The sequence below is a fragment of the Elgaria multicarinata genome, chromosome 2 (genome assembly GCF_023053635.1).
Source record: "Elgaria multicarinata webbii isolate HBS135686 ecotype San Diego chromosome 2, rElgMul1.1.pri, whole genome shotgun sequence".
NCBI lineage: Eukaryota > Metazoa > Chordata > Lepidosauria > Squamata > Anguidae > Elgaria > Elgaria multicarinata.
The window spans coordinates 91,006,958-91,028,862 of record NC_086172.1 but is presented as its reverse complement, the minus strand read 5'-3'; the positions used below and the strand labels follow the sequence as shown (position 1 = coordinate 91,028,862).

Below are 21,905 nucleotides of genomic sequence, written 5' to 3'. Positions count from 1 at the left end.
TTGCTAGCCCACCATCACGATTCTAACTGCGTTCTCTCCCTCCCCCACTCCTCCCTTTGCCCAAGCAAGACAAACATAATTTCATTTTACAGAGATGAAGTGCACCTGCACAAAAGCATTAGTCAATTGCAAGGAAAGCTAGCATTTCTGATATTTATGTGACACAAAGGTGTCAAGAAGCAGTGAAGGAAAGAGGAGCAAGAAAGAGATGGATTTCACTCTCTCTAGAGAATCCTCGATCGTAAGCTACAGCCTCTGGTAGTCATTATGCAAAAGCAGATCAGACAGAAGAGCTAGCTGGATTCAGGCTGAATGGAACTCTTGTGTAGGATTACAGACTTGGAAGAGACCAAAAAGCCTATATATTACAAGTCCCTTATGTGTGAGGCAGTAGGACTATCCACCCACTTTGCATTGTTGCAGTCTGTACTTTTTAAATTTCCTTTTCCTCTGATCCAGTGCCAGTTTTCTGGTTTTGGAGGGCCCTTTGGGCAAGATACCCTCAATAGTTTCCCTCTCTCAATGAGTTTACCTTCTCACCGCCATTTCCATGGGCTTCTATTGCTCCTCATCATCGTTCTCATCTCTGCTACCACTTGCTTGCTTGGCAGGCTGTGAGCTGGTGAGCAAGTGGGCAAGGGCAAATAGTGCTCCTTCTTCTCACCACCTCCATAATCTGGGACACAGTGAGAGGCAGGATTATAAGCAGGTTGCAATGATGTAGAAGAGGAGCAACTCCAAGAGGCTCTTGTCAGTGGGAACCCACCCCCTCAAGGACATGGGCCCTTGGCAGCTGCCAGCTCTGCTCTGACCACAACACACACACACCTACACATACACAAACACATGCCCAACTAAGTGTTTATATACCTGCAATGGAAGATAGCCCTACATGCATCTGATCAAGCAATTATTATTATTATTATTATTATTATTATTATTATTATTATTAATTTATTTATATAGCACCATCAATGTACATGGTGCTGTACAGAGTAAAACAGTAAATCGCAAGACCCTGCCGTATAGGCTTACATTCTAATAAAATCATAGTAAAACAATAAGGAGGGGAAGAGAATGCAAACAGGCACTGGGTAGGGTAAAACTAACAGTATAAAGTCAGAACAAAATCAAGATTTAAAAGCTTTAGGAAAAAGAAAAGTTCTTAGCTGAGCTTTAAAAGCTGCGGTTGAACTTGTAGTTCTCAAATGTTCTGGAAGAGCGTTCCAGGCGTAAGGGGCAGCAGAAGAAAATGGACGAAGCCGAGCAAGGGAAGTAGAGACCCTTGGGCAGGCGAGAAACATGGCATCAGAGGAGCGAAGAGCACGAGCGGGGCAATAGCGTGAGATGAGAGAGGAGAGATAGGAAGGAGCTAGACAGTGAAAAGCTTTGTAGGTCAACAGGAGAAGTTTATATTGGACTCTAGTCCATGGAAGCATATGCCATAATATAAATTTGTTAATCTTTAAGGTGCTACAGGCCTCTTCATTGTTTTTGCTGCGACACAGACTAACACAGCTACCCCTCTGGAAATAGTTTCTATTGAACCTGAATCAGAGGGAGGTGGGAGAGATAAGTATCTCATGACATGTCACCCTTTTCACACCAAAGACAAACTAATGACATGGAGCTGGAATCGTCAGTTATCAGTCACAGAAGTTCAGTGTAGTTCCATCACACCCACATGAATCCCAAAGGACTTCCCCACTAAAAAAAATCCCACAAGGGCTATATTATAAAATAAAGATGCAAATCTTACATTCAGAGTCTCTTCCAATGATTCCTATGAGAATATGTCTTGTTCCATTTTTTTCCTGTGTTTAAAAACTGATGGGATTTTAAATACTTAGAAAAACAAAATTGATTTAATTGTTGAAAGAGGTCCCCTCTCCCCCCACCCTTCGTTTTAACTTCCTCCCTGTAGATTCCATGTACCAAGCCTGGTTACTTCCTGAATGAATACAGGCTGCTTTTTATATATGAAACCTAAAACTCTTTGGCACAGATCCAGATGTTAAATAAAAAGGGGCTATAAGCCACTACGAACCTGCTTCCCTGAGTATAGCTAAAGCGCTAGAGTTTCTAAAGCAAGGTTTTCTCTCCCCCATCCCCATGTCTTTCCCACTTTTTCTTATAGACTTTTACATTTAAACACACACACACATACCATGGAAAAAGGCTTCCTAGGGAAAAATGAATATATTCCAAGTTAATAGATGGTAAACTAAGGTGGCTGCCTGCCTTCACAGCCCTTTCCATGTTTCTTTGGGGACTGCATTGGGTCCATAATGAACCCCATTCTGCTTGCCCTGTTGGCCTTTAATTGGAGTAGCAATTGAACCTGGCAGGGGATAACTAGATGAGATGGAATCTGTTTCTTTAATTCCAAAGCAGCATACCTTTCTGTCCCTAACTCGTTTTTTTCTAAATACACACACAGCTGTACCTGGAGGCATCTGACTGGCCGCAGCTGGGAATATAATGCAGAATCACTTGGCCTCTTGGTCTCAGGGTTGGCCCAAGACATTTTGTTGCTTGAGGTGAAGGACAAAATAGCATCCACTCCCATTGCATATACAAAAGCTGACTGAAGTGTCAGTTGAATCTTTCTTCAAAACTGACAATGGGATTTCATCCTCCACCACACCTGAAGGCAGCAGGCCAGCTTAGGGGGCACTGAGCAGGTGACATGGCACACAATTCTCTCCTTTAACACTTTGCTGCTGCCTACCAGCATTTGCCGCCTGAGACAATCAGTTCACTTTGCCTAATAGTAGGGCCGGCTTTGCTTGGTCTGATCCAGCAGGGTTTTTTTGTTCTCATACTTGACCTAGAACTGACAGAGGAATACTATTTCAGTTCATCTAGAGACAATCCTATTGGTTGACAAACTCCATTTATGAGAGCTAATTTCCCATCATTCTGTCGAGTGCCAAACGTAGGAGATGGGAACTGGCAGTTGTTATTGCTCTGCTGCACATTGGTTGAATCACGGACATCGTCCTGTTAGAGTTAACTTAAGTTCCATTGATTTCAATGGGACTAGCTGAAGCATGACTAAATCTGGATCCAAACCTATGCCTTCCTACCACCCACTTTTGCATGTGCATTAATGTACATTTTACATGATAAATTGCTGGAAAGCAACTGCAGGAGAGGGCTTTTACATTCACACCTTCCTCAGAGGCAACTGGTTGGCCAACATAGGAAGCAGGATGCTGCATAAGATGGATCTTCAGTCCTACATTCTAATGGAAATAAAGATTGCGTGGAACAATTTATATTGAAACATTCAGCACAGGTGACTCTGTATCAATCAGCTCCTGACGGATACTTTATTATGTTAAATATAGCCCAGCTGTATTTAATTTTAGTATCATATTAAAGCAAACAAGATTCCAACACCACATTTAAAATGTGAATTTATGTCTTGTATGGGAGATCTGAGAACCATTGGACTATTTTTCCATGAAAAGATGCCTAGACGGGCTGATTTACCAGGATTACAAGAACAATTACATTAAAACCAACTTTTCCAAATATTTCACCTCCTCGCCCCCATGATCCTATCAAGGCAGTCCTTTTTTCTTGCATACTCATTGTACATTTTGACTCCACCTCAGATGTAAGCAGATTGCACACAAGAATGGTGTGGGCTCAGTTTCAAATCCTGCTTTCGTCATCAGTTTATCTTTGAAATGCTAGACAAAACAGGATTTGCATCGTTTAAAAGAATATTGAATCACCTTAGATTTGCTGGCCTTACTGCCTGCTCTATTACCTAAAAGAATATAGACATAAACAACCAGTCCCCAGAATAGTAGCTTATTTAGAAACAACAACACCATTGTTTATTTGATATGCTAGTAACTTGCTAACATTTTCTGCTTTAACTTTTATTTTCAAGACTTATATCACAGCATTTTGGATACACATTTTAAATAGATGTAGAATTTTCTAGATGCAGTTGAAAGTATTTCTTCCGAAATTTAATTTTTTAATACTCAAAATCCAGCATTTAAATAATCATAAAATTAATTAAAGCCACACTATCCACCATGGGTATTGTTTTATCTAGCCGCCTGGATCTAATTAACACTGGAATATGTCTTTCTGAAATGTCAAGGCCTATGTTAGCATCATCAGACTTTACAGCACGGGTGGCAAATGTGTGGCCCACAGGCCCCCCACTGATACTGCCAGTCCCAAAATTTGTAGCAGTAGTCAAAACACTGATGGTTTGCCACCAAATTTCAGCAGCAAGCCACTACAGAAGACTACAATGGACAAATCAAGCTTGAAAACAACACCTAGTATTGGCATGCAGCCCCTGACATCCTGTCCTGGGGCCAATTTAGCTCTCAGACTGAAAATGGTCCCCTCATCCCTGTCTTCAAAGACACATTGAGCTTCATCCCACGTACCTGTTTCCCTCGAATTATCCCTACAGCGCTAAGCTGTCAGCGTTGTTGTCGTCATTGCTACCGGGCGGCAAGATCCTTTGCATACCAGGAAGTGAGTTTAAGGGGGGAAATGTAAAAAAATCATAAAAAATCAACGGATGACCCAATCCAATTCAAATTTGGTATGCTTAAAGCTCTCCTTAATATCTATAACTGTGCCAATTTTGATGTCTTTATCTTTGAAGCTTACGCAGATGTAAGCATTTGTTTAATTTTTCTTCAAATCCTGCTCCTGCGCCCCAGTGGCCGCTCAGATGATACTCTCGAAAACTAGTATCAAAATATGGTGAGTCTTTTGCTTTTACAGCACAATTAATGCAGGATACATGGGAGTACTTCACAATAAAAGCAGATTATAAGATGGAAAACTTCGGAATCCTTTGAATGCAATTCGCAGGATTGCACAGTGTAACGCTGGTGTGATAAAGCTCATTGTCAGCCACTTTCTTCTTTCTTCCTTCCACATCTCTTAAATAATCAAACACACACACGTTTCAAATCTATTGAATAGATTAAAAAACCTTAACTATTCAAGTGGACCTTTGTGTGTCCACTCTTAATAGTTAAGATTTTCAAATCTATTCCACTCCTGCTACATCATTGCCTCCTATTGGGTGAAAATAAAATGGCCCTCTGTCTGGTGACAGGAACAGCAGGATCTGGAATGTAAAATATTCCTCACATTCCATCCCAAGCCCTCTCTGCTGAAGTATTTTTCTGAGGTACAACCCTTACAGCACAACAGTGTACCTTCCCACCATCTTGGCTGCTACCATAACTACTGCTACCATAACAGTACAGGAGACAATGTCTCCTGTCTCCTGTGATTATTACGTCCTGACTGCCACATCTGGTACCCCTACTAAATTTGTATAACTTCCTTCCTCTACCCTTGCATCACAAGAATCCCAAAGCATGAATCATAGCCACACAGGAAAATATGGGGGCTGATACCAAATGTTGTTGCTTTTGTTGATGAGATGGTAGTAAAAGAAAATCAGCAATTGCTCATGAAGGAAGGGGGGAGAGAGGGAGAGAGGGGGAGAGAGAGAGAGAGAGAGAGAGAGAGAGATAGATAGAGAGAGAGAGAGAAAGAAGACTCATGTAGATCAACAATGCTAGTGGCAGAGACAACAACACGAAATATATTATTTCTGAAAAGGAATTAAAAACATGACAAGGTATCTTACAGTTGTATCAACACAGCCAAACAGAAAAGTCAAATAACTTTAACTCACCCTTTTTAAAATACTGCTGAGAAAATTCAGAAATAGTTATATGAATAATTTGTTTTCTGCTATTTTCTCAAAAATTTCAAACAGCAGAGAGTTAGTGATGTTGGGCTAGATGAGAGTGATCAAGCTGAGATTAGGTGCAAATAACATGGAGGTACTGTTGGTCAGTGGAAAGTCAGGCTTGGGGATTGGGATTCAACCTTTTCTAGAAGGGGTTGAAAGATCTTAGCTTGGGAACGTTCCTTGAACCTGTGCTGCCCCTCGATTTCCAGGTCCCAGAGAGTGCATTTGCACAACTTCATTAGTGTACAAGCCGTGACCTGCCCAGAGTTGGTCTGACTTAGCAACAGTTGTTCATGCCTTCATCACATCACATTCAGACCATTGCAACGTGCTCTACATAGAGCTACCCTTGAAGAGCATCCAGAAGTTTCCATTGACACAAAGAAATGATCTGTTAAGCAGGACAACTCGAGAATCATATATACTCAAGTCTGTTCTGTATGTCCAGTGTGGCTAATGCTGTTTGGACCCTTATTGCTACCAAGAAAACATTTTGTGCGTTCTTGAAACACAGAATATCATAGTGCAATTGGCAGTTATTCCTCCCTCCATCTGCTGCTGCTATGGACCACCTGTCATCCCTGCTCTAAGAAGTACTGAATGGTGGAGCTGGAGTCCCATGTGCAACAACAGCAGTGGAAAGAGAAGGAAAGGAAAGAGGAGATAATACAGAGTGCAGTGGATGAGTGGTGCTAATAAAAGAGGGAACTGGACCTTTTCTTATAAAATTAATAGCTCTTTCAAGATCCTTCCATCCTTGTGACTCTTATTTTTCCCTGTTGGCAAACTTTCAGCTGCTTCGGTTAAGTTTGTTATCAGTCCCCTTTCTGTTTCCTCTCCTTCTGTGTCTTATTTATATTTGATTCCAAGCCTTCTGGCAATGACTTGGCAACTCTAGTATGATATAGATTTCTTTCCCTACTATAGAAAAAAATATATCCAAGAATTAAGCTAAAACAAACTAGGACTTATGAACAGCTGCAGGTACTAGAATGCACTATAATAGTATACATTAGATTTTAATCTCACATTATTATCATTGAGTTACAATATTTTAGTGAAAACAGTTCAGCGAAAAAGAAGTAGATTAAATTAACACAGCCTACAGGTAGATCTATCCAGTCCAAGCACACTCAGCCATATTATTAACTCCTTTTGCAGGTGCAGCAGAATACTACATATCACATCTGTTCATTCCACTTTACAAACAAGACCTGTCTTTTTCTCATTAGAAATAAATTGTTTATTTGGAACTATCTTTTTATCCCCTACAAAACTAAACTGATTTTGCTTAAGCTTCATATCCTTGCTCATGTTCTTATATATAGACTGTTTTATTACTTGTTCCTGTATCTGTGATTATGTTCTCACAAAAAGACTGTTTGATTATTTGTTGCAGTATCTTACCTGAGGTCAGGCTTAAAATGGCGATTAAAAAAAAATAACCAGGAGGTAAAAGTATGTGTGTATGTGTGTACATGTGTTTGTTTTGTATCATGTAGACAAGCACAATTTTGGTTTACTGACAGTCTACTTTAGGCCTACCTTATCTTCAACTCTGTTCAGTCGGGCACCGATTGTATTAGTCCCTCGGTCTTTGTTTTTTTCTGTATAGAAAGAACATTTTTAGATCAATATCAAGTGTTACAATAGTATAGAATAAAGCCATGTGACCACATTTAACTAGCCTACTAGAGCTCCTTAATTGAAGACTGCTGACAGATGGGTAATTTTATTACATTGAGAGCAGCTTTTTAATTCCTTTAATAGTATCGACCCAAGTCTTGCCTTTTAATGGCCTCAAGTACAGAGTGCATTCTGGCTTCATATTATGCTTTAAATCAGGAGAATTAAATTGCATTCAATTTAGCAAATGTCAATTAAATTTAAGAATAAATTTAGCTAGCTACAGTGGGAGCTTGCAACACACAGCCCTTGATGTTTGTATGCTTACAGGTGATCACAATGTATCAATATACATTTCTGACCAATGCGATTTGGATAATGTTGGATATTATATATCTGTGATTAAATAAGAGCAGTATTTATAAATCACCATATAGGGGAAGCATAAATAAAGCCTGGTTCCACTGTAAATTATGGAAGACAAAGAATGATGTGCATGGCTGGGTGGACATGTTGTAGGATTTTTTTCTTGCCTAAACATGTATAGGATTGCATTCTAAATGGCTGACTAAAGGAATACCACAGTTAGAGATGCAGCATTCACTTACCGGGGCATACCCATGTACATACAGTCATCAGAAAGATTCCATATCTGTCTTCTATTTATTCCATGACTAATGAGACTGGAGCAATTTCTCAGTTCTAATGCTTACTCTATATTTCAAGATCAGTAAAAGTTACATACCTTCACATAGTTTAATTGTCTTAAAAGCTGCTTCTATATGCAGTTGTATTGATTACCTAGCATATAAAATTCCTACCCATTCTCTAGTTTCTTCACCTCCTAAGGAGAGAGAATAATCACTTCAGGCTAGGGGGAGGGGGGAGTATAATGCATTTCTATCATGTCCGTCTCATTTAATCATTATATTTAGGGCTGTTTCAACTTCTCTGTTTTTAGGTTCTCACTTGTGAGAAATTAGCCTAACTAATATTGCTAACAAGTATTTATCAAACAGATCACCTCTGCTCCTCTCCTAGGCTCTTCCATCATGTGTAACAAGAGCAACATGTAACATACAGTGCATATGCAACTTTTTACTGAAGATGACTTACCTGAGATAGAAATAAACAGTGATGGCTTCCCTATAGATTGGTCCAACCTAATAAGAAACAAAAAAGGTGTATCAAAAAGAGGACAAATTTCCTCAGACTGAATAAGATAAATTATATAGCAATTATTGTTGCTTCTCCAGCCATAGCATAGGAAGAAAGATGCTCTTAGATAGCTATTACCTCACTTGCAACACTACTTTGAACTTTCTACTATGAACATTAAGAAGATTGTCTGATCCAAATCGATCTTTGTGAAGAAGCTACTCATTTACTAAGACATATGGCAGTCTTCTAATGCTTTCTAAAAATGTACATTGGCAGGAATTCAGCTTTTTATTGAATGAAATGTGGTAGTGATGTTTTTGTTTTCCTTTTCAGAATTCATATGCATAAGTAAAAACAGGTCCACTGGCAGCAGTAAGGCAATTTTTGCAATCATTTTATTTTCGCACAGTTCTACTTAATATTTATTTGCTCTGAAGTTTGTTCTGCACTATCCAAAGACTTAGGATGGGTAAAAGCAAACATTTATTCCTAAATATATGGGGGAGGGGGTTGTTCACCTCAGGTATTTTTTTAGTGTGCAGTTGGACACAAAATGTGCAGTTGGAAATCTGATAATGTACAATTGAAAAAAGTGGTGGAAAAAATAGCACCACTTATTATAACACGTGTTATGCGTTATGTGTATGTGTTTATTAAGAACTTAACAACAGACAAAGTCAGGGATGGCATGTAATACAAATTACATAAGGATGCAAGTGAAAGAGCCCTTGATGGTGTGACTGATATTGTTGGGTCCTGTGACAGTGTTGCCTGAATAGATGTGGGGGCAGAGTTGGCACTTGGGTCTATTGCATGGTCTGGTCCCTCTGTCTGTGTCTCTGTCCTGTGTACTGTTGCTGGTTAGCATCTGCTTCAGGTTGGGAGGTTGTCTGTAGTCCAGGACTGGTCTGCTTCCCAAGGCTTGTGTGAGAGAAGTGTCTGTGCTGATGATGGATTGGAGTTCACTGTAGGTGACAACCAGTGGTGTATTTCTCTTGGTCTGTTGTCCTTCCTGGGTATCCGTATGGCCCTGTCGATCTGTCTTTAAGTTTAAGGTGCTACTAGTGTTGGTGATAATCTGTCCAGTCTTGAAAGAGAAATAATGTGTTTGGCTTGGGCAGGGGCAGGTTTGTGTGTCTGATTGGGCTTTTGTGCAGTTGGAAAATTTGCTTTAAAAAACCCCTGGTTCACCTTGTTGCTTAAGTTCTCACATTTTAAGATGAAGAAAATGGAAGAGAGAAGGGCACAAGGCAAAACAGCATCACATTTTCTATTCCTATTTCTGTTACCCAATACAACCTTATCTTACCCTTGTTCCTTTTTCCTGGGGGTGAGACAGATACAAGACAAATATAGGGCTCCCAATCTCATGCTTCCTTCCTAATGCTTTAGTATGTAGACACAGGGAGAATGTGCAGGAGAGAATGAGGAGGCAGGGGAAATTGCTTAACCTTTTCCTAGCCAGACAAATTGCACACAACCCCTTTTCTCAACCCATTTTTCCTGCCATCCCCCACAATAAGTAAAATTGAAAATAAGTCCGGCTGGGGGAAGGATTTGTGGGGGTGAATTGGTGGATGAGGAGAGGGATTTGCACTCCCTAGTTTGCCTACTGCTTCTTCCTTAAATTACCATTAACCAGCAAATAAATGCTTGCTAGGCTAATGTGTCATGTCATCTCAATTGGTTGAGTAACCCTTCAAAACAACTAATCTAAACCCATCCATAGATAGAGCATCTCCTCCCAAAATCTCTCCCCCCTCAACACACACACTCTCCACATCTCCTTGTCCATGTACTTTGTCTCCCTGTCCACATCCATGTACTCCATGTTATGGCAAAAATCTTTCATTTTTTTTTTATTACATTGTGTTCCACAGACTACAGGTCCAGAGATGAAGTTCCAGAGCAATTAACAATGCCTCTGTTCCACAGGTCAGCTGTAGAATTTGCAATTGTGAAAGATCATGTGTCTTCAGCTTTTTCTCTTCTTTTCTTATTTTTTAAAAAACTTACTCATCAGTTTGGACAGCTGGATTTTGTACTGTACCTTCTTTGAAGTTCTTTTATCCGCACCATTAAGTTGAGATGACCCTGAGAATATTGCTCTATAACATCACGTACATCATAAGGCTTTCTAGCTTGCTGTAAAAATGGAAAAGAATTAAGTTGTTGTTAAATCCCATAATGCATAGAATACTATAGCTACTGGGTTGATAACTGAAAGGTCAGGAAGACTTGAAAGTTAACATTTTCCTCTCTGTGGCTTTCTCATACAACTTTATCAAGGTACAAGGAAAGGCTGATTAATGGGTGTAATTTTATTAATTAATTAAAACAGTTATATCCCATCTGTCAGTGAGGCAACTCATATGATAATGGGACAAGTAGAAGGAACTCCTCAGCTCATCAGAGGGGATGGATGGTCTTATGCAGAAGGAGGCAGGTCTTTGGGTGTCCAAGCCCTAAGTTGTTGGGGCATTAAAGGTAATAAATAACTAGCACTTTGAATTGAGCCCAGAAAGATACTAGAAACCAACAATGGTGGTAAAGAAAAGGAGTCACATGTTTTAAAAAATCCTAGTTTCTCTCAATGATAAGCTGCAGTGGTGATGTCTTAGCTGGTGGTCTCACTGTCTGGACTTTCTCTGCAGACATTTTTGCCTATTCTCTGCTTACCTCCATCCCCCAAAAGGCCTGATATGGGTAAACTGGAATATGGCGTGCCCTTATTTGCAGTTTAGGACCTGGCTGTAAACTCCAGGTGGCAATTCCCGTTCCATTATGCATCCTTTATGTTTTAACACAGGGCCAAAACAGGCATTACTTTAAATTTATATCTAGCAATTACATTTTTTGTTCATTAAGTAGGTGCAGGGGCCCCAATCTGGAACTTAAAGGCCCCCACTACCCTCCATGCTTGGGTCCCAATCTGGATTGGGGCCCCTGTGCCTACTTTAGAGTAATTAAAATACCTGCTAGACACAGATTTAAAGTAATACCTGTTTTGACCATATATATATATATATATATATATATATATATATATATATATATCAATCAATCAATCAATCAGGGGTGGGTGATCATCCACTAGATCAGTACCAAAATCAACTGAGCTACTAGAGTACACAGGTTTAACCCAGCATGCTATTGTGTGTTTTGCCATGCTATATATGGTTGGGGAAGGTAGTTTTAAGAACATTTTAAAAACCCTTTTATAATTTTATAAATGTTGTAAGAATTTCCCCCCTCTGCCTTTAAAATGAAGTGATTTAGTGACCATAAATACTGTACAAAGATCAGGGATAAAGAAAAATGTAAACCAACGCATATAAAACACCTCTTAAAATTATCGCAACAGCTTTTATACACATTAAAGCGTACCAACTTCAAATTTCATGTGCTAGAAGCCAGCAACTAGGAAGTTGGGACGCTTCTTTGCACACAGGACTAAATTGTTTTAGAGCTGACAATACAGGCAAATGAATACAACTGATACTGTTGGTGTTGTGATATATTAGGGCTCAATCCAACCCTACTGCAGGTGCAGCACCTGCAATGGAAGGATACCCGAGGGCACAACCAAGCCCTGTTTCTTCCCTTCCACTTGTGACATGTGTACACAAGGACTCAGTGCACCGGACTATTAGGGAATGAGAAGCCTGGATGTGCTTCCAGTATCCCTTTGCAGCCCTCCCTGCTCTGCTCACAGAACACAAGCTCAGAGGGAAAACATTTTCCATGGAGGAAAAACATCATTATGAAGTGGCTCTCACACAAATGTATCATTTATAAATGTCATGGGTTAAGCTCAGTAGGTTATCTAAAAGTATGCAATATGTATTAGTAATGTCAAATATAGTCAATAGGTTTTTGGAAACCTTAGCCATGATCCAGCCACAGTTAAACATTTTTTGCCCCACTCATTTCAGGGAGTTAGGTAAGTGTTTAACTCTCTCATTGAAATCAATGGGACTTAAAAATGTCACTTCACTTCGCGGGAATATGCTGTGTATATGTCATAACAACCCGGTATGGCCCAATTTCACCCAATAAACTTCATATCTTAGTGGGGATTTGTAGCCAGGTCTCCCCAGTCCTAGCCCAAGACTCAACATTTATCACTGCATTGGCTCTAGGTGAAAGTGCTGTAAATTGTGTCAAGTTGCACATAATGAAAAAGGTCATGGCTGATTAACACAGCCATTTTAATGTGGAAAGGTCACCTGACGACATGAAGGGGTCTTTTCTGCACCTTAACATGGTCAAATCATCATCCTGTCCTGGAAAATATTGCCTTTCTAAGGGAATTATTACATGTGCTTATGTAGGAACACAATTCACTGGGAACTTCTTTAGGCCAACAAGCACTATTAAGATGGTAGGAAGGTTGTGTAAATGTACAACTTTGCAGCCCCTGCTCCTAAATATTTATGAAAACAATTGTTCTGCGTTGTGTTCTCCATTACCTATTGTTTGCTTTATTTCTCCCCTTTTCAAATTAGGAACATTGTGGATGGTAGTAATTATATTAAATGAGTCAGAATTTTCTGCATAATGTGAAGGAAAAGTGTTTGCAGAAGGCACAGCAGAGAATGGCATATATTAAATATGTGCACAGCTGCTGCATACATTCTCCATTTGTGTGTGTGTGTCTGTAGCAGCTGCATGCACAGTGCTTCCCTCCGAGTCAAAATGGGAAAGGAGAGTGGAAAGTTCAAGCTACAGGAAATTCTGAGGTGCATAACCAAACAATGGCCAAGTACAAGCGTGTGCAACATTCTTTGAAGTATAAAGAACTTTGAACTATTTTGTTTGCCAGAGAGCCCTCTGAAGTGATTACCGAAAATTACATACACAATTTCTGATTGATAGTAAGGTAACCGAATTACGTATAAAGCACTGTACAATTGCGGTAACACTTTGAAATCTAAAGCTATAAATACATCAAGAGCGTCTGGTGACATCACTGCAAGCCACAACAGACATGTCAGTTATCCTTGTCATCAATAGAACCCCAAACTATATTTTTAGCTTTGTTCCCCATGTAAAGCAGCTTTTACTGTTCATGTTCAGTAGTATATAGTACTTGGATACAAAGCAAACCTTATATGGAATAATGAGAAACGGTACCTTTTTTGAAGGATGCTGTTTAACATCTTGACTGAGGAACAGAATTTGGCTACTACTATGGGTGTGCCAGTAGGCTAGACAGAAGCCACTCCTGGGGCAGTGGAGGGCTGTTTCCAGAGGAGGCTTTGACTGTACCATTGCCCTGCCTTGTTCACGGAATTTTACAGGGGGTCCAGATGTCGTTGTCTTCCACCCATAACCCTCCCATGTTCCCCCACCAATTCTTCTATCTTTTTTCTTACTGTGGAAAATCCATTAAGGAAGAAAGGACTTGTCATGCCTCCCCTTGAGTACTCAAGGGGAGGCAGAACAGGATTGAATAACTGCCACAGTGCCTTCTGACTGCTAATGCTAGGGTCTCTCTGTCCAGAAGCACCTTAAGACTCATGTCGTAGTTCAGGCTGACTCAAGTTGCTTTTGATTTTTTACTGCCCTAGGCAAAAATTGGAGCCCTCCCTCCCAAGCATGTAGGTTAGCCTAACTGAAGCCCCAGGTCCCTGTTCCATACAAATGAATGCTTTCATGGTTTAAAAAATACCCCGGTCAAAAGTGACGTCAGAGGGAAATGAAATGCATAAAGAACAGGCAGTGGCATTATGCTCAGTGGCCATTAATGCCTGGAAGTTGGCATTATCAGCAACACTTGTTTTGTGAATGGCTACTGTTAATAATGTCACGGTGTGTACTTTCTGCATTTCATTTGCCTCTGACCTAACTGTTTATTCCCCTCACTTCATCCATTTCATGAAGTGGACTCTAGTCTACAAAGTCATATGCCATTAAAAATCTGTTAGTCTTTAAGGTGCTACTAGACATTGTTGTTTGTGAATACATTTAATAGTCATGGAAAAAGAGCACGGGTCCTCTTCTGGATTGATAACTGTTTAAAGAGTCAGAACGAATGCACATTTCTCACAACTGAAGGAAGTAAACAGTGGAGTCCCCCCAAGGACTGGGACAGATTTTGCTTAATTAAATCAATGGAATGGCTTCTGCCTGGTGACAGTTGAGAGAGAGGGGCCCAGTGAAATGGGTCTTTCAGCAGAGCTGATGGAATGGCCCTGTTCCCAACCTCCCCCTCTGCTGAAGCCAGATGGAATTAATCACTCCATATACTGTTGAGATATCAGCTCCATCATGCTTTCCTCGCATCCATGCCTGAACTGTCACTGGGCAGCACCCATCCACCAAACTGCAGCAAGAAAGATGGGTGGCAGGACTATGCCATTATCTCTACTGAGAGATCAGCTCCATTGGTACTCCCAAAACTGTTTCCATTCAAAGCTGCTCAATATTTCTATATAACTTTAAGAAATGGTGCCCAAGTCCCCCACCATCCCTTTTTCCTCCTAATTTCTTTTCCCTTACAGATTTTGTCATTTAGACTGAAAATCTGCAGGTAGGGGGAAGTCTTGTTTTTATTGATTGTACGTAAGCGGCTTTGTGAGCCTTTTCAGTTGAAAAGTGGTAAAAAAAAGGCTTTAAATACATACATATATACATGTAAATAAGGCAAAGATATAGGGTTAGTATATCACTTATCACTTGGCCAGATCTATACCAAACAGGGTATAGCACTTTGAAAACTGTATATGGAGCGTGTCATGGGCCCAAACAGTTGTCCATACAGTTATAAACCATTTTAAAGCTGTAGTGTAGATCCTGCCCTGGTGCATCAATCAGAACAGTGTTAAAGCAACAATTTTAAGAACAACAACAACAACTGTTGTATATGGCCATGTTCACACAAATGGATACTTTTACTATTGGGACACAGAGCCTGCCCACGAGGAAGTTATTTCCCCGCAAATGAAATCATGCCATACCAGTAATGTATAAACTGGGCCTAAATAAAGAGTTATTGAGAACCAGGAGCATGTACTCCGCTTTAGTCATATCCCTATTTCTGACCTTTATCAGAGTAAAATGCTTTCCACCCCTATAAGGGTGCTGCAGTCCACTACAGAGATGACTATGATTTCTTGTTCAGAAACTCCCCTCTATAGCCAGGGCCATGTGCATGCCATGAATCTGTAGGAGTGTTGGGAAATCACCAAGTATGGAGTTGCATTTTTTCTTTGTAAAAAGCAAGGCCAGATCTACACCAAGCAGGATATAATGCTTTGAAAACATTTTGAAAACAGTGTATGGAATGTGTCCTGGGCCCAAACAGTTGTCACTACTGTTATAAACCGTTATACAGCAGTAGTGTAGATCCTGCCCAAGTTTCTAGCCCTTGTGGCTGGAAAGAAGATACATTTGAGAATATATGGGCAATGTCTCACTGAAACATCAGGAAAGTGCTGAATAAAATTTCTACTACTTGGGGGTGGGTGGGACATACATGCCCTTCAGAGTTTCATTTCTCTCCCCTTAATAGGCAAAATTAGAAATTATGCAAAATAATTTTTGTTTTTGTTTTAAAAAAGGAAATAAAGTATGCAATGTAAGAGAAATTGTGAAAACTGGTCTAATCTTCAACACGGAATCTATTTTTCTTAAAACAAAATTTAGATTATCTGGGCATAGAATGTCATTTCTTCTTTTTTAGTATGAAGTAAATGCTGTGTTGTCTATGCCAGTCAATTCCAGTGTTTGAGCATAGGACATAATGGAAGTTTGCGAAGAGTGATTTGGAACATGCAGGAGAATACGGTTATATTCCCAACAAGTTCTGAATGAATTCAATAATCCTTTAGTAGATGAGGCTGATGGATTTGACTTCTGCATATGAATAGTGTGTAAAAGGCACTTACACCTGAAGAACTGCCTAAACCTTATTACATGGTCATGGCAATGCAGCCCATTGAGATGCCAGAATCTCAGCAAGTGAAATAGACACTGGTGGTTAAAGAATAATATGTTTCAAGATACAGCCCACCGGCTCCCTCAGAACAGGCTTTCCCAGGAGTGTGTGTGAGAAAGGTGGCCGAAACCATCCAGTGTGCTAGCAAATTTCTATCCCAGCTTCTTATCAGGGCTTCAGCTAGTACGAGATGGAAACAAGGTTAAGGTAGTATTCTAATCTCTAGGCCCACAGAGTCAGTCTGACAATAATATACAGCTCAGAATTAATGAAGACATATGAGAATGTTTGCATTGCAAGGAGACAGAGATAACAAAAGGTGAAAGGTCAAGTCCATTAGCAGAAAATAACATTTTAATTCATGCTGCATTTCAGGGGCTTAGCCTGTTCCCAGTGCATCCACAGTTGACTAACCTGCTGCTAAACAACCACCCTATTCAAGAAGGGAGAGAATAGTGGGTGTAGCTCACCATTACTAAAATGAATTGCCCTGGTCTTTCCTTTCTTAAGCCCATAAAAGAAACAATAAGCCAGAAGAATAAAAGGGTTTATTTAGAAAAAGTAGCTCCCTATTCATCAACTCACCTGAAATTTCTTCTTCGCCACAAAATACTGCATCCGACGTATCACCTTAATGGCAGAACGGTGATGTTCTCGCAAGCTGTGGGAAAAATGAGAAGGGCCAGTCAGGTGAAAAAGAGCATCTCTGCCCAGATAATAATGATAATGACCCTCAGTAAGTGGTTTGGTAACAAGTGAATGTTTATAGAAGGGGCAACAATTCTTCCTGTGGACACAACATGCTACTATTATTGTGACAAAGGACAAAGCAGCTAAAATCCAAAGTTTTATCTCCACAATTTAGACTATGGCCTAATGCCATTCACTGTATTAAGTAGGGAGGAGGAGTGTATGAAACCTAGCCCGTGTCAAATGAATCCATCCAGTTATCTTTCCCACCCTTTTCCCCTCAAAAGTCACATTCATTTTGAAAAGTATAGGTTTCGGATTTCTATGCTTGCTGATGCACAGGATTCTAGAAAACAAGCATCCTCACATTTTAATATGCCCCCCTCCCAGGCACACACATGAAGCAGCCACAACGTATAAAATGTTTCCTTCCCCCACTAATAAATATATGTCCCTGTCTGGATGCAAGACAAGCTAAAAGGCACTACAGCATTTACATAGGTCATCATGAAGCAAAGCAGAATATAAAAACTAAAAGAACAATAGGCCACATTGATTTTATTGGAATCTGAATATGTCAGAAAACTAAGCTTACATTCTGATGGTGGTTTTTTTCAAGAAAGGAAAAGGAAAAAGAAAAGAAATAAATATGGTGACAGGGAGATAAAAATAATACTTTGAGAGTATTTTTTGCACAATTATTTTTAGTACAGAAGTATAGGGTAAGAGAGCAGTTGCCACTGAACTCAGTTGAATTACTAGAGAACTAACTGTGAGTATGTGGTTTGACAGTGGTGCTTTCATTGTGCCACATGCCCACTCATGCCAGCCCTTAAGTGAAATGTTTAGTACATTATATGAAATGAAATTTCCCCCCTAAAACAAAACAATGCCTATCGTATTCATTCCAACAGACGGGAACTGTCTTTGTGCAGTACCCCAGTCCGTACTTTGCTGGATGTGTGCCAAGCGAGACTGTTCTTTTCATTCGAGGCAATAATTAATAGCTTCACTAAAGTCAATTTAATGCTGGTGAAAGACAAGAGTGAGATGACTGTGTTCTACCCTCTAGAAATACAGAGTCAGAGCAGCAACACAGTCAACTTTCTCAGCTCTAAAGCTGGTGAGGACAGCACAGTCCCGTTTATTGTTTCAAGGTATTTATTTTATTTGTTGCATTTATATCCCACCTTGTTTCCTCCAAGGAACCCAAGGTGGCGTACAGAATCCTCCTCCTCCTCCTCCCCATTTTTATTCTCACAACAACAACCCTGTGAGGTAGGCCGGGCTGAGAGTCTGTGACTGGCCCATAGTCACCCAGTGAGCTTCCATGGCCGAGTGGAGACTAGAACCCAGATCTCCTGATTCCCAGTCCAACACTTTAGCCACTACACCACACTGGTATTGCTAGACAAAATGCCCTACTTGGTGCCACGTAGGGTAAGTTTGTACAGCTTGGACTAAGGATACTAGGCAGAGCTGGCATCAAGGGTGGCATAATCTAGCACCTGCCGAAGATCATATCCCAGCAGGGACCCATCGGCATGAGTCCTCTAGAACTGTTCCTCTTCTCTCCCTGCTTGTTCACTTGCCTGGCACTCTGGCCCAAACCATAGTGGTGGTAAGGAGGAGGAGTAGGAGATGCCACTGCATATTGGTCAAAAGTGAGGAGAAAGAGGAGGAGGGGCAGTAGCAGTTGGTGACAATAGCTGGGAGAAGGTAGATTCCCTGAGAGGGGCCTCACTGAGAGTGTCATGACCAAAGGCCCTTCAAAACGTGGAGCTAGCCCTGACACTAGGTCACCAGTGTAACCATTTCAGATTTTAGTCAATGTAAGTATGAACTATGGATCCTATTTGAAATGTACTGGTATGCTGAAGAGATGGAAATATATTCTTACACTAAACAGCTCTTTAGCCATCCTTTTCTGTAAGCCTGTAAGCACTTTATTGTCCCTTTATCTAATATGTTAGGAACAAAGCCTGACTTAACTTGAAAACAGGTCAGTATTGTTCCAAATACAAAACCACAATGATGTTAGCAGTCATAAACACATCTGCTTAACACACACGTCAATATTTATATGCTTACTAGTTATACCCAAAGTTAAATGATGTTCCTGTATACTGTAATGGAAGCACAGGCGCAAATGGCAAGATTTCAGTGGCTGTGTAAAGTTGTTGTAATTATTATTATGGTTTATATATAATAAATAACGTCCCCCACCAGCAGTGAATGGCATATTAGAATACAATAAAACACAACAGAATATAACAGATCAAACAATCAAAATGATATAAGACAGCAAAAGCAAGGAAAAAATAAAGAATTCCCAAACTGAAAGATTATGAAGTGCTTTTCCAACCCTCTGCATACCACATACTTAAGAGCTAGAGATCTGAACAGATGAGAAATACACTAAAAAAAACCCTGACCCTCATTTAGTGGGCAGTATCCTACTGTGCCTGTGCACCAGCGGGAGCAACCACTTGTGCAATGAGGAATTATCGTTTCTATAAACAACCCCGAATGAGCAGGAAAGCTCGTTTCCAGAAGCTCCTCTGACCTGTCCCTATCCGGAAACGAGTGTTTCTGCTCTTTTCCAAGGTTAGTTTTAGAACTGATAATTCCCCATTGCGCAAGTGATCATTTCTGCTAGCGCAACACAATCAGTAGGAGTTCAGTGGCCTGATTGGATTCTGCCCACTATAAAGAGCTCCCCACAAAATAATTTTGGGTATTTGTGTGCATGAAAGTGTTAAATTGTTATTAGCTTCCACACAGATTTCGAAGCAAGAATGAACGTTCTGTGAAGATCAGAAAAATATAAAGTTTTTGCAGAAAAACTGAAGAAAAGATGCACAAGTGATTCATCCGCCCACACTTCCCTAGCAAAACTGCCAGCCCTTTGAGTCCTCTGACACAGAGGCCTTAGCTAGACCGGACGAAATCCCGGGGTGAACCACATGACGCACAGGGGATCCCGGGATCAGGGAGGGATCATCCCTCCCTTGCCCTGGGATCTTGCCCTCCCCTTTGAGCCTGCTTTTTCTGCAGTCTTGGGCTGAGCCCGAGACCGCAGAACGTGTGGCCCATTGCTGTGGTTTGACCTGGCTCCGTGCGATTCCTCGTGCAGAGCCGAGAGCCACGCCCATCGGGGGTAGGGTGGGGGGGAGCGGGGAAATTATTATTTTTTTAAAAAAAAGCACTACCTTTCCGCACGACTGTTTGTGCGCTCCTCTTTCTTTAAAAATAAAAAAATGGCAGGCGTGACGCCTCTCTTCCTGAGGTCGTCGCGCCTCATGTGTAAACGGAGGAGGGCTCTAGCGTTTATCACAACGCGAGATCTTCCTTCCTCCGTCGCGAACTATCAAGTAGGTCTAGCCAAGGCCAGAGATACACTTTAAATATACCTATGGTGAGCAAATGAAGTAGTGCTTTTCCACTGCACTGAGATCAAGCTTCCATAGGGGCAGCTTCTGTACTAGAACAATGAACCATAGGAGACAATAGCGATGCAAAGGAAGCTTAGAGAAATTTCATATATGTTTATCATTTAAAATTGTTCCATAATTGTATACATACAAATAAACAATTAATGAAATTAAATATCCACAATTAACTGCAATATTACTGCGACATGCTTTGGAAAATCATTAAAAAGTTATTGTTTAGTAAATTTCTTGATACCTTTTGTCCCTATTCATAAAGTCAACTTGCCATGCCTAACATGACAAAGGCAGGAAATTCCAAATGTCAAGTCTACACTTAGCTTAATGTTTGAATATCCTGCCTTTGATTGATCTGAATTATTGTCTGAATAGCAAGTGTTAATTTTGCAGAACATGTTCCCCAATTTTACATTTTAATGTAATGTTTTTGGTTTTGTTTGCTTTGTGCTCTATGTGTGTATTCAAGCATGCATGCCTTCACATTTTGTTGATTAGCAATTTGACTGAATATGGAGCCGTTCCTATCAGTAAAACATTTCATACAGTTATTTAGTATTCAGATAAATATTATAAAATGCAGCAAATAAAGATAGAAGCAATTTAGTATTGATACGTAGGATTAGTAAAATATTCTAGAACTAAATTCACTGTCCACCATATGCAAAATATTTGCTACAGTCTTTTGCAAGATAGGTAGATTTAAGGTCATATATCACTTTCATTATTACTTCAATAGAGAAGTGTGGTTATTTCCTCCTGTAACTCTTTGACAGGGTTTTGACAACACAATAACCAACAGGGGTTTAAATAGTTTACGGTTGGTTATTTAACCCACTGTGGGTTGTCGTGTTGTGTTGCGGGACTTTTTAAACCAACGGTTAGTTATTTGGCCAAAATAACCAACACAAATTACCAATGCTGTGCAGAATTGGCTAACTGAATCACCATTGGTTATCATGTAATGTGGAGAGCACCGTTTGTTATTTTCTCAGCCACCGCTGGTTATTTTGTCAGCCACAAGGCAAGTGGTCAACCGGCGGCTGCAACTCTAGTTCAGGTGGCAGGATAGATTTTTAGCAATGGCTGATGGGATACTAACAGGAGGACAGAGGGGGAAGAGTGAGTCAAATCAGTGTGGACAAACTGTCAACTCAATGCTGATCCTAATCCACACCATGGTTGATTATTATCATGTTGTGTGGTGGGTACCCCCTAGATAACTTGTCAAGTTGACCAATGTGGAGAATATCTGTTCACCACTCCCATCTTTATT

At 40.3% G+C, this 21,905-nt stretch overlaps 2 protein-coding genes across 2 annotated transcripts in view; one reads left to right on the top strand and one right to left on the bottom strand.

The window, feature by feature from the left end:
* CDKN1C (cyclin dependent kinase inhibitor 1C) overlaps nucleotides 1-21,905 on the top strand; it is a 471,039-nt gene that overhangs the window by 176,627 nt on the left and 272,507 nt on the right. The gene's annotated exons all lie outside the window — the stretch shown is intronic.
* The window catches only part of KCNQ1 (potassium voltage-gated channel subfamily Q member 1), a 366,961-nt gene that overhangs the window by 99,416 nt on the left and 245,640 nt on the right, over nucleotides 1-21,905 (bottom strand). Inside the window, exons 13-16 of the mRNA XM_063117169.1 lie at nucleotides 17,076-17,151; nucleotides 10,599-10,693; nucleotides 8,504-8,550; nucleotides 7,307-7,368 (exon numbers count right to left, since the gene is read on the bottom strand). Of these exons, the coding sequence (XP_062973239.1) occupies nucleotides 7,307-7,368; nucleotides 8,504-8,550; nucleotides 10,599-10,693; nucleotides 17,076-17,151 (280 nt within the window). The remainder of the gene's footprint in view (nucleotides 1-7,306; nucleotides 7,369-8,503; nucleotides 8,551-10,598; nucleotides 10,694-17,075; nucleotides 17,152-21,905) is intronic.